This window comes from Ruditapes philippinarum, unplaced genomic scaffold (assembly GCF_026571515.1).
Source record: "Ruditapes philippinarum isolate M1 unplaced genomic scaffold, ASM2657151v2 ctg75_1_1_1_1, whole genome shotgun sequence".
Lineage (NCBI taxonomy): Eukaryota > Metazoa > Mollusca > Bivalvia > Venerida > Veneridae > Ruditapes > Ruditapes philippinarum.
The window spans coordinates 219,584-238,775 of record NW_026859947.1 but is presented as its reverse complement, the minus strand read 5'-3'; the positions used below and the strand labels follow the sequence as shown (position 1 = coordinate 238,775).

At 34.8% G+C, this 19,192-nt stretch overlaps 1 protein-coding gene across 50 annotated transcripts in view; it reads left to right on the top strand.

Moving 5' to 3' along the window:
• Positions 1–19,192, top strand: part of LOC132758373 (ankyrin-2-like) — a 209,003-nt gene that overhangs the window by 168,922 nt on the left and 20,889 nt on the right. For 42 of the 50 annotated variants that reach the window (XM_060750020.1, XM_060750051.1, XM_060750050.1 and 39 more), the window contains 2 exons: positions 2,760–3,125; positions 9,412–9,456. In XM_060750020.1, the coding sequence (XP_060606003.1) occupies positions 2,760–3,125; positions 9,412–9,456 (411 nt within the window). The remainder of the gene's footprint in view (positions 1–2,759; positions 3,126–9,411; positions 9,457–19,192) is intronic. The other 8 variants (XM_060750042.1, XM_060750037.1, XM_060750044.1 and 5 more) reach the window with 2 other exon arrangements.

Sequence of the window (19,192 nt, the reverse complement as noted above, 5' to 3'; positions counted from 1 at the left end):
AAAGACTGCCCCACTCTTTTTATAACTGAACGTTTCAGATAATTGTTATTTACAGAAATTCCGTTTCGATCCGAGGGTTATTTATTGTTGATATGGAGTAAATTATTAAATTAAAAGGAATTATGGCTATATAAAAACTTATTTTGTTTTTTACCTGCTCACTCACTGTATACCCTTGAATGAGCATAATTTCTTAATTGATGTAATTAAATACATGATAGGAAACATAAAAATAGATAACTATTTTTATAGGATTATAAAAGATTGCTGTCCTTTAAAAATGAAGTGTTAATTTTATCACTACTATTCAGTAAATCAGCCTTGAGATAATCTTCATTTTCTAACACTTACTCATTTATCACTGAATTTAATCATTTGGGGCATCAGACATGTATTTTTGGTCATAAATGTAGGTCACTCACAGTCCTGTACCCATTAACTCTTGTATTGATTTTGATAATTATTTAATGCCCCTTGGTCAAACTCCAGTTAAAATCTTAGATCTTAAAATATAATGGTATACACTTTAAACTTGTTTTTGGGAACATATTTGTAGGTAATTGACCAAGACCCATAACTCTGTTATTAATTCAGACTGAATTCCCACCCCCTTCCCTTTGGGAACTTAAAAACTCCTAGTAGTTAGTTTTTGCATACAAGTGACATTTTCGCAACCAACCACTGAATATATTTGGATGTCAAGTTTTCTCTTTACTAGGATAGATAAATTATAAGCCTTGTGGGGTCATAAATATCATTGTCCATATAGCACCAGCTTGTGATAGTCCAGGGAACTGCTTTGTATTGGCTTAAGAAGACTTGGGGTTTTTATTGCAATCAAGCTTAGAAAGTATTTAATTATGGACATTCTGTTATGTTTTGTATCAAAGACGGTATATATTTTCAAATGATATAAAACTTGTTTTTGTTTTAGATGGTATTTTTGATGGTCTTTCAATGTGTTTACTCTTTAAATAAGAAAAAAAATCAAGCATAGTCCCTGCTTAGCTGTGGTTAAACGTGTAAAACGTCAGTGTTTTAAAGGTGAAAATTAACACAAGTGACAAAACCAGATTTTTTTTCTAGGATTTTGGGAACATGACCCATACCCATGGCATTGGGAATTTCATCGATGTTTTGTTAAAAATTGGGAAAAAATGCATGACTTACATTTTGTAGTTATTAACTGAATGCAAAGAATCACTGTCTAGGATGGCATCTTCATAACATTTATGCATCATAACAGTGAAAAAACCCTTTTTTCAAAGACTTTTGAATCTGTTATTCAATATTTTTATTTTGTGACATTTAATTGGGAATTTTTACCTGTCGATTGGGAAAATTATATACTATTTTCAATTGGGAATATGACCGAATATCGGCTATAAAATAAGCCAAAAAAATCCCTGGAAACCTTCATTTAATTCCAACTTTCGGACTATTGGACCAAATTGATTGGAGATGAAATATTTGAGAGTAAGGCTTAGATAAACCAACCATCATTATACATTAGGAGACGTACAATATGAAAGTCTCTGGTGATTAAGCCCTGTAACTTCTGAATACAATAGTCTCAAAGATTTTATTAATGCGTCGGAGACATGATACTTTGTCTTGGAAACAAATTTATTGATACTTAGTCTGATTAAATCCAACATTAATTTTTGTTAAGATACATCACATTTTGGATAGAATAAAAAATCAATAATGCTTGAAGTAGCTAGATATATTTTTGTTCATTTTTGGCCGGGTTGCACATGTGCAAACCCGGGTTATAGTATGGTGAATGATGGGCGGCGGGCGGACAGGGAAAAATTTCTCAGCAACTTCTTATCACAGCCTCTTGATATTTATCATAAAGCATTAACACATGGTCCAGTACTGTGGGATTCGATTTCAGGTCTGTCACTCATCCACTTCCTGTCTACCTACATTATTAATGGTGAATGGTAGGAAATTTTCGCAACAGTTTTCTCAGCAACTACTTACTTAAGTCTCTTGATATTTGGTATACAGTATCAACACGTGGTCCCATACATTGGGATTTCGTTTCAGGTCTGTCGCTCTTCAACTTCCTATTTACCGACTTAGTTAAATTTTCGATGGTGAACATTTTTTGTAACATCACAGCCTCATAATATTTGGTATACAAATGCAACCCGGCCTTTTCTGTCTTTGACCCATTTTTTTTTTCTTGTAAATTAATTAATTCTCATTAGTGTAATGCCAATTTTTCTCATAAGGTTATAATTAACACACGAAATGTGTTTAATCTGAAGCTTATAAGTAATCCATAGGGAATGAATGGACAGTGAATGTAATGGTTACATAAATCTCTTATTCAGCTGACACTCAATATAATTGATTAAGTATTTATCGCTAGAAAAAAAAACAATTATCTTCTTTTTATACCTGAAAAGCTTGAACTAATAAGATCATTTAAGTTGATTGCTTTGACATCCAGACTCATTAATTCCATGCTGTCGACCTCCCCTGTCATTACAAAAATTTCTTAGGAGATTTTAAGATAAATTTGCAAATTAGATTTATTGAAAATGAATGGAAAATCTGAAAGTGTTAGGATCTCTTTTAAATATTTATGGTTTATGTGTATTGAGGTGTTACAAATGAAGTTAAATGAAATATTAAATGTTAATGTGCTTACGCCAGCAGATTATTTTATATTTTCTTTGCTTATTTGCTGATGCGCTTTATGCTTGTTGGATTTTTTTTTACATTTGCTTATTTCATTTTTACAGCAGACGATAATGCTTCTATAACATCAAGTGAACAAGCAGCCATAATTCAAACTCCTGACCAATCAGATAACAACACTGTTTCGGGCTTTAGCAATGACTTTCCAGAGTCAGAAATTCCACCTCCTCAGCCAATGGAACTGGAAGTTCTGGCGGCTGAGGAGCGCAAAAAGATGGTTTCCAGTTATGAAAATGTTTATACTGGAGTTCCACTTGAGCCTACTGTCAACAGAATGTCTATGGACGCAAGTGAAATGGATATTGGCGACCGTTTTGATACAAAACAACCTGATTCTAAACTACATTCAGGTTTATCTTCAAGTTATGAAAAGTTGTATGATAAAACTGAGGATAAAAGTGAAGATGAAGGTGAGTGTAAATCAGAGTCGACTACATTGTCGTCTGCTTCTACTGTTATTGATGTTCGCTCTAGTTTTGCCTCTACAATTCACTCTTCACACCCGTCCACTGCTCATTCCTCTCCAGTCTATATTACAGTAGAATCAGGCTTAGATAAACTTGCATGCGACACTAATGGAACCAGTTCAAGCTGCTTCGCTGGCGTTGTTTCAAACAGTTCAAGGGTAAAGGGTGACCTTACAGAGAGGTCTGTATCATATGATTCAACAGAAACTGTTGACGTAAATCGAGACTCCATCTTTCGACCGGTGTCATCCCCTGATGTATTCTGTCCTGATCCAGTTGAAACAGGGTTCCCTTCTATTAGTTCAGGCAGAGGTACTTAGCTCATTCACTGGCTAGCTTGCTTTTTGTTGTTATTTCAGTCTCGCCAAGTGATGTCGGTGTTGTTGCATCCATGCATTTATATATGTGTTGTTTTATTTTTTTAGAATTGATGTGAAGCACTCAGCTATTGTTTGTTATCAGGGACCATTCTCTGCTAATTTATGTTACACTGTTTTATTGTCATGCTTTATATTTGTGTGATTTTGTTTTTTAGGTAAATTTGTTGTACTTCATAAGTGTTTTTTTCATCTTTTCACTTTCATTTGTGTTTCAGAACTGCAAGGCATATTCATATTGTATTTTTTTCTCTTTTCATTCTCTGTAGTCTTTGTTTTGTCTTGTAGGTAATTAGATATTATGTGAAGGAAAATAAGATTCAAACCAGTTTTAGCATGAATGACATATGATAAGTTTTTTCAGGTGGTAAAACACTGAATCGGGAGGGTTTGGAGGTAGGAATTGCCACTGTTAAATAACTTAGAATGGTGATACTAAAGTTGACTATGGCCTGTTACTCATTTTAATTTTTGCAATTCAAAATTATAAAATTATATAATAGGGATGGCAACGAATACCAAAATCAATACTCGATTACTCGGTCATTGTTCCGATCGAGTACTCGGTTACTCGGATGATTTCCAATGATCTTCAAAGTTTATCACACAATATCAACTTTTGTTTTCTATTTAAATTAATAGAATTCTGTAGATAGTAAAAAGGACTGCACGGGAGACAAGTTAATTATAATTAAATCAACAACATAATATTTTACAACGTTTTGATTAATGCAATATCAAGTTTTAAAAATGTATAACAGTTCATATATCTTTTTTCTTCTTGAAATAATATAGACTGATCGGCGGCAACCAAAGTCTAACCGGGTCTAAATACTATTTACCTTTATTCTTACATTCATGATAGCAATCGGCCCTTTGATGTTTTCAAAACAGTTACTTCGGCTATACAATTAAAGGTTATTAAATATCATAAGAGGCTGGATGATATAAGCGACACAGGTGCGCGTGTCAAACTGTTGATCGCCTCGTTAAATTTATTATATCATTTTCGCACCTCTGCAAGGATGTTTTGATTGCATTAAACGGGTATTTATGAAGATACATGCACATCTCCAAATTAATTGGGTACACCAATCTTTCTAAATCGCAAATAAATAGAAAATATATATATTTTCAGAGTAATCGAATATCAGTTTTATAACCCATATTGGGACGTTCGATCGAGTACTCGGTTAACCGGTTACTCGTTGCCATCCCTATTATATAATTATTATAACAATCTGTATAGTAGATTTTATATTATTATTTTGAGTAAAAATTTATAAATTGTGAAGCATATACTACACTATGCTATTTATATATTTAGTGGTTAAGGTCGTTGACTTCAAATCACTTGCCCCTCACCGCTGTGGGTTCGAATCCTGACAGGGACTTTGGATTCTATTATGTGACGAAGCTATCCAGGTCGGTGGTTCTACTCAGGTGCCCGTTCGTGCCTGAAATAATGCACGGAAGGGCACCTGAGGTCTTCCTCCACCAGTAAAGCTGGAACGTCGCGATATGACCTATACTGTGTCGATGTGACGTAAAACCCAAAAGTATTATGATAGTTGGAGGCATTTGAATGCCTTTTAATATTAATTTAAATAATTTCATAACAACCTTTACAAAATGTCTGTATAAAGAGGAAATTTGTTTAACTGCAGTTGGCGTTGTACATTGGACAATGAGATTACATTATGTTAAATATGCGGGGTATATAAATTTACACTTGAGATTGGTCTTTGTTTTTAAAATTGTTTTAATAATTATGTCAATTGGATTGAATTCAAATGAATCCTGTAGATGGATATTGATGGTTATAAAAATGGTTATAAAATTGAAAAGTTAGTTCACAGTTTTACTGTAACAAACAGAAAGATTACTCCTTATTTATCTTTTACAATTGCTAATGCAGTACTTATCTGGTTAGAAAGAATATATTGAAGATTTCATACAAATATTGACAGGCTAAAATTTACTTGAAATTCAACTGCTTCTGACATAATCCTGTTCTGGTATACTATATGAGCCATGTCATGACAAAACCAACATAATGGGTTTGCGACCAGCATGGATCCAGACCAGCCTGCGTATCCGCGCAGTCTGATCAGGATCCATGCTGTTGGCTTACCAACTCTATTTCAAGTAGAGAAACTGATAGCGAACAGCATGGATCCTGATCAGACTGCGCGGATGCACAGGCTGGTCTGGATCCATGCTGGTCGCAAACCCATTATGTTGGTTTTGTCATGACTAGTCTACCTGATGCTGTTGTTTGCCTAGTCAGTAGTGATATAATTGTTCTGAAATGATTTGATTTCCTTTTATTCGTATTGGGAATTAAATTAAGAGACAAAATTGTAGGGAAAATTGCTTTTAAAGTTTGCAATGTCAGCAATTCCTTTCTTGCATTTTTAGCTCAACTATTCGAAGAATATGAGAGCTATTGTAGTCGCGTCGGCGTCAGCGTCCGCGTCGGCGTCTGCGTTGGTTAAAGTTTTTTGTAAAGTAAAATATCTCAATTATTGCTTGAGATATTCAATTGAAACTGACAATACTTATTTATAGTAACAAGGTACATCAGATTGACAAGTTGGATAACTCTGCCTACAATATTGACAGAATTATGCCCCTTTTTAACTTAGAAATTTTGGTTAAAGTTTTTTGTAAAGTAAAATATCTCAATTATTGCTTGAGATATTCAATTGAAACTGACAATACTTATTTATAGTAACAAGGTACATCAGATTGACAAGTTGGATAACTCTGCCTACAATATTGACAGAATTATGCCCCTTTTTAACTTAGAAATTTTGATTAAAGTTTTTTGTATAGTCAAATATCTCAATTATTGCTTGAGATATTCAATTGAAACTTACAGTACTTATTTATAGTAACAAGGTACATCAGATTGAGAAGTTGGATAACTCTGTCTACAATATTGACAGAATTATGCCCCTTTTTAACTTAGAAATTTTGGTTAAAGTTTTTTTGTATAGTCAAATATCTCAATGATTGCTTGAGATATTCAATTGAAATTTACAATACTTTTTTATGGTAACAATGTACATCATTTTGCAAAATTGCATAACTCTGTCTGCAATATTTGCAGAATTATTTGCCCCTTTGAAACTTAGAAATTTTGGTTAAAGGTCTTCGAAGATATTTACTTCAAACTTTACACATGTACTTAGGGTCATAATTTGAGGGTCATAACTGTATGTCACTGACCAAGTTCCATAACTCTATCTTGTATTAAGGCTGATTCATATCCCCTTTTCTACTTTGTCTCCTGGTTAATGTTTACATGCAAGTTTTACATATCTCAATAACTATTAAAGATATTTATTTAAAACTTCACATATGCATTTAGGGTCAGAATTGTAGGTCACTGACAAAGATCCATAATTCTATCTTGCATTTAGGCTGATTTTTCTTCCCTTTTTCAACTTAGAAACTCATGGTAAAGTTTTGCTTGTAAGCTGTTATCTCCATAACTACTGAAAGGTTTGTGCCTTTTTTGGGACAATTTTATGCATTCATAATAATAAAGCAGTGATTTACTTGATAAAACATCTTAATAACAAGCCTTTGTACCTTTTCTGTCAATTTTATGTATGCATAGGTAATTAGTATTATTATACTCAATAAAACACCCTTGTGACATTACCTTCCAAATAGTCAAGCCAATACTGTATAATTAGACTCTTTCTAAGGCCTATAACATGAATTTATAAAAAAAAATTAGTCCTTTTGTGAACTTAGAAAATTTAACATTATCAAGGCTCTTTTACTATCAAGCACTTAGAATAGTCGAGCGTGCTGTCCTACCGACAGCTCTTGTTAACACTTATGAGCACAGATTGTTGAATGATATATGTTGTGATCACCTTGTAACTGTCGTCAGTCAATTGTTGCCTGTCAACAATTTAAAATAAACAATCTCCTCGTAAACTCTTTGGCCAGTAGTAATGATGCTTATACAGGAATGATCTTTAGTTGGAACGTATGAAAAATGCTCATATGGTTATGTCAGCTAAAAGGCTTCCAACTAGGCTAAAAATAAAACCATCTTTAAACAGCATTTTTGCCTAAACCACTGATATGATCATTAGGTGATTAAATGTATGCTTAAGTCATTCCGGTCTGCTGAACAAAGTGGCCGCTAGAGCTTATTTTAAACCATATATCCAAATGCTTGAGCTTTAAATGACCTTGACGGCCAAATGATTGAATTTTTTGATTGTGCACTGCCTCCGCCAGGCGGTGGCTCTTGTTTTAATATAAAAATACTTGTATCTGCATTGGCAACTTGTGATATGGTTTTACAAATTGAAAAGATTGACAAACTGGATCAGTATAAGAGCTAGGATTTAATGTTTCTCATTTGCATGTTTTTGCCAATGCATTATTATGTTTCTATGATCAGAATAACTTTTGTCTATTTATTGTAAAAAGCAAAGTTTGCTGTGCATGCTTAAAATATTATACTTATGGGATTTTTTTTTATTGCTAATGATAGTTTTTAGCTCGACTATTCGATAAGAATAAGTAGAGCTATTGCAGTCACCCGAGCGTCGGCGTCGGCGTAACCACTTATGTTAAAGTTTTTGTAATAGTTCAAATATTTTCACAGTCCATTGACATATGGCTTTGAAACTTTGCACACTTGTTCACCATCATGACCCCAACCTGTAGACAGGAGGAGGTAACTCTATCAAGCATTTTGACAGAATTATGCCCCTTTTTCGACTTAGAATTTACGTTAAAGTTTTTGTAATAGTTCAAATATTTTCAAAGTCCATTGACATATGGCTTTGAAACTTTGCACACTTGTTCACCATCATGACCCTAACCTGTAGACAGGAGGAGGTAACTCTATCAAGTATTTTGACAGAATTATGCCCCTTTTTCGACTTAGAATTTCCGTTAAAGTTTTTGTAATAGTTCAAATATTTTCAAAGTCCATTGACATATGGCTTTGAAACTTTGCACACTTGTTCACCATCATGACCCCAACCTGTAGACAGGAGGAGGTAACTCTATCAAGCATTTTGACAGAATTATGCCCCTTTTTCGACTTAGAATTTCCGTTAAAGTTTTTGTAATAGTTCAAATATTTTCAAAGTCCATAGACATATGGCTTTGAAACTTTGCACACTTGTTCAACATCATGACCCCAACCTGTAGACAGCAGGAGGTAACTCTATTAAGCATTTTGACAGAATTATGCCCCTTTTTCGACTTAGAATTTACGTTAAAGTTTTTGTAATAGTTCAAATATTTTCAAAGTCCATTGATATATGGCTTTGAAACTTTGCACACTTGTTCAACATCATGACCCCAACCTGTAAACAGGAGGATGTAACTCTATCAAGCATTTTGACAGAATTATGCCCCTTTTTCGACTTAGAATTTACTTTAAAGTTTTTGTAATAGTTCAAATATTTTCAAAGTCCATTGACATATGGCTTTGAAACTTTGCACACTTGTTCACCATCATGACCCCAACCTGTAAACAGGAGGAGGTAACTGTATCAGGCATTTTTTTTACTATCAAGCACTAAGAATAGTCGAGCATGCTGTCCTACCGACAGCTCTTGTTTAATTTGTTATTTAGTGTACTGAAGTCTAATATTATTCTTGAAATATTCAATGATAAGAACTTTTGTATTGTTAAAATAGGTTTCTAAGTTACTAGATAATGTATTAACATCAAGCAACAAAATATAGACTTGTGAAAATTGAAGTGTTTAGAAAATGGTTTGTCTATAAGGAAAAATGATTTGTTATTGTCAAACCTGCCGTATGATTTATTTTGATGTTTTTACCATTTAACGCTATCATAGGAAGTGACAAAGGAAAAACTTATACTGAAGTAGGAGTAAGCAAAGGTACTAAATTGTTCTCTATGTTGTTTACGTTAAACATTTCTGTTATGTGTTCTGAATGATTTTTATGTCAAATTCTTTCTATTTTAAAAACTGCTACCAATTGTTTTAAACACATTATAATTTATATCATTAATCACATATTTCAAGTTTCAAAAATTTCATTCTGAAATGCCAGTCTTTTAAAACGATTGGGCATACATGATTAAAAAAAATACAGTTAAAACATTTGACTAAAAATCATGAAGGACTTATTACTCCATTTTTACAACTTTATTTTTTTTATCACAACCTACCTTAAGAAATTAATATTTTCACTGTAAAGATAAAGTATGCTATTTTTCAATTGCTAGTTTTTTTGGTTATGTAATTTTCTTTTGTTCTTGTTAATATTTGGCAAATTTGGTAATTAATGTTTATGTTTCGATCCCCTTCATAAAAATGTTTTTACCAGTTTAAATATATATATTGTTGGGCGTAGCTCTTTTTGCTGTTTTTTATTTTGTTTAAATCGTGCCCAAAGTTTTTGCCAAAACTGGAAAATTGTTTTTAAAACTTTAAAAAATGTACATTAAAAAGGTTAAAAGGGTTTTGTCTATGCATTAAAGGGGGTTTTCCCAGTGCAAAAAAAAGTGTGACCTTTTTTATAAAAAAATGATTGTATGTGTTTAAATGTAATAGGTTTAAGTAAGCTCGCTAAATTCTAAGTCATAAGTTTATCTCTAAAATTAAAGTGATCATTCTGTGATTTTTTAACTTTGATGTTTACTTCTACTCTTTGCATGCAGCTGCTCAAATTTCGAGCTTTAGGGATGAAAGGACAAGTATTGACTTTGAGGAGCATTTTCCTCCTACTAAAAAAACTTCCCCCGCTTTAAAAAAGAAACTTGATATTGATATAACTCCACAGGAAGAGAACCAACCGTTCTCTGCTACTGACTCTCCAGTTGAATCTGTCTCTCCTTTGAAAGATCTTTCGGAAATATCTCCAGTGCATGATGACTTGAAAGTAGACAAAATGGCTATATCAGTTGGCAGATCTCCATCTGACTTTCTTTTTGAATCAGAAGAAATTGCTGCGGAAAATTTGGAGAGAATGAAGTAAAAAAATTTAAAAAGCAAAGGGGCAAAAAGGATTTTCTTTTAGGATGAAAGCCCAATGGGGGACTTGAGACAGTTAGGGTTTGTCTCAAAAGAAAACCATTGAAAAATAAAAATTCAAATTTTTAAGGAAAGGTATTTTAAAAAAAATGTTGCCGTGAAGCACCGAAAATTATAATGGAAGAAAAGGTTTTTTCAACTGAAGATACTGAAAAATATTCAAAATCGGAAGAATCACAGGATGAAATAAAACTTACGACAAGTGAAATTATAAGTGAAGAAATTGAAATTCAAGATGATGGTACAGAGTTAAGAAAAGAAAATAAAGAGCTGATCGCTATCATTGATGAGGATTCTAAATCAAAATTGGAAGAAACCAAAAGTAGATCTTTAACAAAAAAAGAAGATGTAAAAGAGACAATGTATCCATTTGTCAAAGAAGGTGAAGATGGTGAAATGAAAGAACAGCTCCTAGATACAGTTGCCTCAAAAGTTGAGACTCTAGAAACTACTTTACACACTGTTACGGATGAAGATAAACATAAAAGTGATGAAACAAAGTTGACATCAGAATGGTTGATAGAAGTCAAAGGTGATGATGCAAAAATTATAGCAGGTTCTGATGTTCATTTCGAGGAACATAGGCAGACAGAAGAAGATACTTTGAACGAGTATGGATCTTCTACTGTTGACCAGTTAAAACAAGAAAGTATAACAGAAGTGCTTTTTGATGTAAGTAAATATAGTTCAGGTCAAACACCACAAGTTGAGCCTGTTCTTGAAAGGCATGGTGAGAGAGAAGAACGTGTAACTGATTCTCAAGATTTTAAATCACAAACTGTAAGACACGAAGATGTAACTTTTAAAATTGACACCGATTTGGTAAAATCAATGGATAGTGCTATTCAAAAGAAAGACTCTATCGAAAGTAAATCACAAAGAGACAGTGGATTGTTTGAAGAATCTGATAGTGAAGACTCGGATGAGGACAAAGTTAAATGCAGTGTTGAAATGGGTTTTGACAACATGGCATTTACTGAAGAGGAATGTGTCAAGCCAAAAGACTTTTCTAAAATTGGAACATACATGGACCCCAATGCAGAGTTTTCAAAACAGAGAGATATTTCTCCAGAAGATCTTTCAACAAAATTTGATTTTGCTGAAGAATTAAGGGAGGAAATGCAGCAATCTCAGACAACTGCTGATGATGACAGAACTCTTTCTTTGTCAGGAGCTGATTATGAGTTTAAGAGAGATTTTCATACAGAAACTCCACAAGGCTTTGATGACCTTCCAGTTGATGAAGGGGGAAGATGTCCTACTTCTGGTAAAATAGATGAGCCTTCATTTGATGAAAATCTACTTGGTGCCGTTGGTCCGCCAGTCATACCAGACTCATTGGAAGGGTTGACACATGTAGAATCTTCATCTTCATCATCAAGTAGCCCAGCAAATGAAATATTTGATAGTTTGACTGGAAATATCGTGCCCTGGGAAATACAGCAACAATTCACCCGACAGTTTTCAGACTCATATGTTGACCAAGAAGATAAAGATTCTGTTGAAAAAAGTGAGTCTGCAAAGTCTCTTGACTTGGGTGAATTCTACAGGAGAGACACTGAAAAGGATAAAGATATAATATTTCAGTCAGAAGAGCAGCAGTTACCGCCAGGATTGCTTCGATCAACTCATGACGAAAAAACTGAAACCTCACCTGTATTGAAAAAGAAAGGACAAAGAGTAAGATTCTCTCTTTCAGAGGACCATATGGAGGATACATGTTTAGTAGAAACTGTACATCCTTATGATTTGAAAATGACGGAAGAATGGGAAAAGGTTGGTGAAAATGAAAGTGTTGAGAGAAAACAAATGTCAAGTGAACCACATGATAAGATAACTGAAGCTTACCAGCATGCAGTTATAGCATCAATATATGAATCAAGGATACAAAGTGAACAAGCAAGAATCAGAGAGTTAGAAGAGCTGCAATGTTTAGAACAGGAAGAAACGTGTATGAGTCCTCCAGCAGAAGTCAGAGTCACAAGTGCAGATACCAAAATATACACTTCATCCGCAATTTCAGCTACTGTTTTGGATGACTCTAAAGATGAAGATGTTGTTGAAGAAGAGTATGAAGAGGCTGATTCAGATGTAGAAATGGTTAATACAATGTCTCAAACAATTGAATGTCAACCATTATCAGTGAGTGTTGTAAGTCGTGAATCAAGATTAGCACATGAAGAGTTGCTTAAAGAATCATTTGATGAGAAAGATAGATCAATATCACCATCAATTGACAGTGAAGAATTGTCAACTACTTATGAAAATCAAAATGAACTCCAGGAAGAATTAGACATTAGTGTTTTATCAAAAAAGTTTCCTCTAGCTGTTCACGGTCTAGGAAAAGTATTACCTGACAATGAAATCTATGAATCAAGTGAAACAGACAGAGATACAACAGAGGACGAAAGGCTTTCACCAATAGAAGAGACTTCTGGTGATGATGTAGAAATATGTGAAAGTAAGATTGATAAAAAAGTAACATTTCAGACTGATACACAACATCTTTGTTCAGTATCTAGTGAAGACTTGGTGAAAACTTCTACATCTTCGTCAGAAGTGGAGCCAACATTATTAGCTGCTTCTTATGATTTGGATTCTGGAAGAGTTTCTCATGTGGTCACATCATATGACTTGTCTCCAGATACAGTAGAAAAACAGTTTTTACCTGTTGCTACAGCTCCAAAAACAATACTGTCAAGTCCCGAAGATGATGTTTTTGAAGCAGATCTAACTATTGGTGAAGGCACTGACACTGTTGTTACTGTAGGAGAAAATGAACAAACACCAACTGAAGCTGACATTGATCTGCTTCCAAGAGACCCTCAAGACTCTCCAGATAAGCAAACTCAGAAAAGTATTGACTCTGCTTCTGCAGGAAGCAGTCTTCTCCCATCACCCCCTGCCCCTTCGCCCTTTGAAGGACAAAACAACAGCTATCATACAGTCATCAACCTTGAAGGAGCAGCACGTAAAATGAAAAGTTTGAAACCAAGTGATTCTGTTGACTCTAATGATAAACATGATTTGAGTATTGATCTACCTTCATCGGCAGTAGAAAAGTGTGTTGCTGATGATGAAATGGACATAGAATCACCGTTCGAAATAATGTCCCCAAGCGATCTACAAGGCTATGAAGAATATACTATAAAACAAAGAGAGTTGGATGCAGTTATGGCTGCATCTGCAACATCCCAGGCCTCAACAAGCAGCTTTGCAGAAGTTGATTTAGCAGAAATTGCTGAACCATTACAAATGACTGATTCCTCTGTCATACCATCAGCACCTCCGATGCCCGATCTGCTCAGTCCAGATAAATCTACAAATGAATCTTCATTTGAGCATTCATCGCCGGTTAGTAGTGAATTGTCTGAAAAAGGAATGGAATCACCTTTTGATTGCATATTGCCAGAAACAAGTGATCAAATTCCAGATATTTTATCATCTGTTTTACCGTCAGAGCAACAATCTGATATAGTTATTGAACCAGATTCGATACCAGTTTTACCAAATGGACCCACTGAAGTTGACTTTAATCCTGAGATTGATTTAGATTTTGATGAAACTGGCTACCAACACCCTGCTCCTGACCAAGAGGAGCAACCTGATCAAGAGTCATCTGATAATTTTGTTATTGTATCTCAAAGCACAATGCCATCATCAGTTCAACTGACAAGTTCCTATGTTGCTGTAACTGACACTGTTAGCGCAACCCAGCAAACAGGTATGACAGAAAGTGTGATAGAGGAACTACCAGTTCAAAGTAGTCAGGATATACTTGTTATATCAGATCAAACATTATATGGGTTAGAGATGCCATCAGATGAAGCAGCGTCAATGACAACCTCACACCAAGACTATGACTTAATGAATGTTTCAGCATACACCTCGGCTTCTGTACAAGATGACACTTCTGGTCAAGTTGACAGCAGGGATGCATTTAGTCAGGCTGTTGGAATTGATAGAACAGATGAAGATGTTAGCGAAAGACCATCTGAATCTTTTCAGGAGATGCTCACTTCTCCAGTGACAGAAGAGAGTCATGATACTATTGAGGCTGAAACTTTAGCTGATACTCAGTCTACAGCTAGTGCCCCTTTAGAAACTCCAACTCAGCAAGCCCCTTTAGAGAACATTCTCCCGCAAGCCCCTTTAGAGTCACAATTGTCCCCTTTGGGGGAAGAAAACATAGGAAAAGATTATAGCCAGGAAGGGTCGGAAAATATTGGTGTATATCCCGGGAAAAGAGCTTTAGAAATTGACATGGATGCTATCATTCAAAATGAAAAGTCAGACCGATACTCAACTTTAAAAGGATATGAAGCATCTGTTCAAGATATTGAAGACGTAGATTTAGAGAGAAGAACTCCTGAGACTTTTCTTGATGATGAATTAGATGAGGAATTGATGAAATTAAAAGAACAATCAGATTATGAATTAGACATAAAGTCTCCTGAAGAAAGAGAACCAATAGGTAGTGCCCAAGAAAGGGCTGACTTTGAATTGAAGGCCGATAGCTGTGATCTTGATAGACCCTTAACTCCTACACCTGTCGATAAGCAACAAGGTTTTTTTGAAGACAATTTCAAAATGGTGTTGGAAAGAAAGGCGGAAAAAGCAGATGCTGAATTAGAAGCTGATGACTTCAGATTTGAAAAAGATACCTCACGAGATGAAATTTTGGAAAAAACAGCCAGTCGATTTGTTGAAAATGTTCTCGAGGAGGTTAAGGTTAAAGTGAAATACAAAGTTGCCTTAGATATTGATGATGATGTTGCTTTAGTGCAAAGTCCACTGTCGGAAAATGGTGGTGATATGACAGATTTTGCTGATGAACTGCCATTTGATGAACCAGAAGATTTGCCAGATGATGATTATGACGATTTCTATGGTACAGCCCAGAAATTCAAATCTGTTGAGAGAGGAGAAGAATTCATGGAAAAAGATGTTGTTCCTGAATTACATGTTACCCAGAAAAAGCACACAGTTTTAGTAAAACAAGTATCTGAAGAGATACCAGAAATAACGCTTACACAACATTTACATGAAGAAATTGATGATAGTGATGAGGAATTAAGGTACAAAAAACAAGATGAAGAAGACCAGAAGCAAATTCAAGAAGATATTATTTCACAAGAAACCAGAGCTATTACAGAGGCCTCAAAACCAATACCTGATCAACCAGATTCTGGTATTATGTGTGTGCCTGAAGAGGCAGATGAGGAAGATAAGCCTGTTGTTGAAGTTTTAAATGCAGTAAGGTCTTCGGGTACATCAGCTATTAAACCAGCTAAAACAAAAGACTTTACAGACTCTGGTAAAGTGTGTGTTCCAGAAGAATTAGATGTTGAGATCGAAGAGGAATTTACAAAAATTGAAGCAACCAAAGAACTTTCAGAAAAGCAGACGGATTCTTGGCAAACACTTGAATCAAGTTTTGGCGTACAGATAAGTAGCCAGGATTCAGCATCAGTTACAGAAACTTCCACAAATAGCATTTTAGTCACTGAGGCTTCTTCATCACAGTCTGTAGAAACTAGAACTGAAACAGCGTCTTCATACAGCATTACCGAACAGAATCGTTTTTTAGGGAAAAGCTCTGATTCTGATACTTTTTCAGCCAGTTTGATTTCCGAGTCTGAAATCAAGGCTGCTCCTGAACAAGTTTTAAAATCAGAGCGATTAGTAGAAACTTCAACATCAAAGAAAGAAATAAATGAAGACATTTTCTATGACTCTCAAAGTGAAATTAAGTCTTCATTTAAACTTGATAAAGTATTAACTGTTTCATCATCTTCACCAAAAAAGTCCATTAGATCAGACAGTGCTGATAGTCTGGAAGATGACAAATCAACTGAAGCACCCAGAAGTGCTGAATTTGATGATGCAGGTGATTCTTCAAGTGTAGACAGTTTTGCAACAGTAGTTGCAGCAGATGAACAAGAAGAAGAGGATGAAGATAGATTAGCTGACTTTGCTTCTTTAACATCGTCAATCCATTCTGATGTTCAAGGTGGTGTACAAAATGATGAGGATGAACTACATGATCCACTTCAGGAATTGATGGCCTGGGCAAAAGACAAGAAAACAAAAGAGACATTTCAAATTAAGCAAGAAATAGAGGTTGAAATTTTAGTACCAGAAGATGAGAAACAAACAGAAATGTTTCAGTGGCACAAAGATGGTGAGTCTGATTATGATAAGAAACATGATGTGAAAGGGATTTATCCACACCCTTGGAGAAAAGATGAGGAGGAAGATAATGATTCAATAGGGGGCAGTGATAGATATGATTACGCTGATAGAACTGCTCTTAGTGTTATAACTGAATTGTCAGAAGAAGACAGATTTGAAATAATTGAAAAAGAGGATATAGAAAGTGGGAGTACTGGAACTGGCTCCGATTCAAGGCATTATAGCTCTCCGGATTTTCCACCTCCAAGCCCAATGAGTAATTTGAAATTTTTCAACAAAAGTGGAGAAAGAGATGATATTTCTGTTTCATCTTCACTTTTAGAGTTTGAAAGACTGGAGAGGGAAATTAATCATTCAAGATCATCCGGGTCAGTTGAAGATGGCAGTAAAGACAGTCTCGGAGGATCTTTAGATGAAAGTAAATTCTTGAGTAAAAGTTTAGAAAAAGATGATATTTCAATTTCTTCATCATTAGCAGATTTTGAAAGATTGGAACGCGAAGTTACACAAGGTAGCTCTGATAGCTCAATTGAGAAAATTCTATCACCAGCAGTAATTTCCCCACCTGAAAAGGCAGACATTAGTGGAAAAAGTAGCGTGTCTGGATCTATAACATCTCTGACTGAATTTGAAAGAATTGAAAAGGAAATTATGTATGAAGATATTAAAACATGTTCAGGATCTATAGAAAGTTTTAGCCGTCAAAGTTTCACATCTGTCACTTCTTCTCAAGCATCATTAAATGAATTTGAAAGATTGGAACAGGACTTTGTCATAGCTGAACAACTTGAAAGAGAAGCGCAAAAGATTGTGTCAATACTTGAATCAGGCTCATTACCATCTAATCAATATGGTAGTGAACCAGAACTCTCCCATTCAGAATCTCTTACAACAAGAGAAATTTTCATAACAAAGAGCCATATGTCTAAAGACGAGGACATTGACAAAGATTCTATAGATGGAAAGGATGATATAGAAGAAGACAGTTTAAGTGAAACCAAGAAGAAAACCAGAGGAGACAATGTTGATGACACTGATTCACTTGATGGTGACCATTCCATGACGGCTTCTATTACGTCAGCTATCTTGAAATCTGAGTCAGCAACTAGGCTTGGTACTGATTATGAAGGTGATTCATTACATGACAGTACACATAGTAGTGATGGTGTGATGAAAATATCCTCTGACTCACTTGGTGATAAAATAGGTGCTGCTAAAGGAGAAAAAGATAAATTTGATTCTGATTCTCTGTCAGAGGAACGCGAAGGAGTGATGGAGAAATCAAGTGATTCACTTGCAATTATGGGAAAATCTTGTGATTCTCTTGGAGCCATGGGAAGATCTACTGATTTGACTGGAATTATGGAGAAATCAACGGATTCACTTGGTGCTATGGTTAAGTCTTCAGAATCTGGTGGCACTGGATCATCATGTGGAAAATCATCTGGGTCTTCAGGACAAATGGAAAAATCTGGAGATTCCCTTGAATTTCATGAATGCCAAAAAGAAACATTTGATAATGATTCAAATAAAGGTAGGGAAGATTTGGCAGATACAATGCAGACTTCAGTTGACTCTCTAGAGTCTTACCAAATTGAGCCAAAACACAATGTAATGGAAGTTTCTATGGAATCAGCAGGCACTGGATGGAGCTCAGCAAGTTCTATGTTTTCAAGATCATCAATAGATACAATGAGATCAGCTGACCATGAGGAACAAAGTGATCCCTCTCATGCTAAGGATGTAATGCAGGCATCTATTGAATCATGGGAGGAATATGGTGAAGATGAAGAAGAAACTGACAATTTTTATATCATATCCAAATATCAATCAAGTTTAAAGGAAGCTGCAGAGACAAGCAAATTCTCTAAAACTGAAAAATCTGAATATACACATCCATATCTAGACTTTGAAGGGAATGTTGCTGCAGATAATTACCAGTTTATGATGTCTGGTCAATCATGGAATGAAAACTTCCAAAACTTGGAGTCAGAAAGTAACTCCATGTATCTTGCTAAACAGCCATATGAAGAGAAAAAGAAAATTTACACTATGACAGAATGGGAAGCAATGAAAAAAGCCAAAAAACAACAGTTAGAGGAGGAAGAAATGCAGAAAAAGAAACTGGAAATTAATGCAGAAATGCAGGAAAAGACATTAGAAATTGACGCTAAAACACCTTCAGAAGCAGAATCAGATACTGAAATAAAAAAGACCCCAACCTCAACAGAAACTGTTTTCGGAATGGATAAAACTTTAACTACAAGTTCTTTAGAGGGAGAGACAGATTCTAGTCAATTTTCAGAAACAGACACTGTATCTTTTAAAACACATTCAAGTTCAAGTAAAACAATTGAAAAGACTGAAATTGTTAAATCAAAAT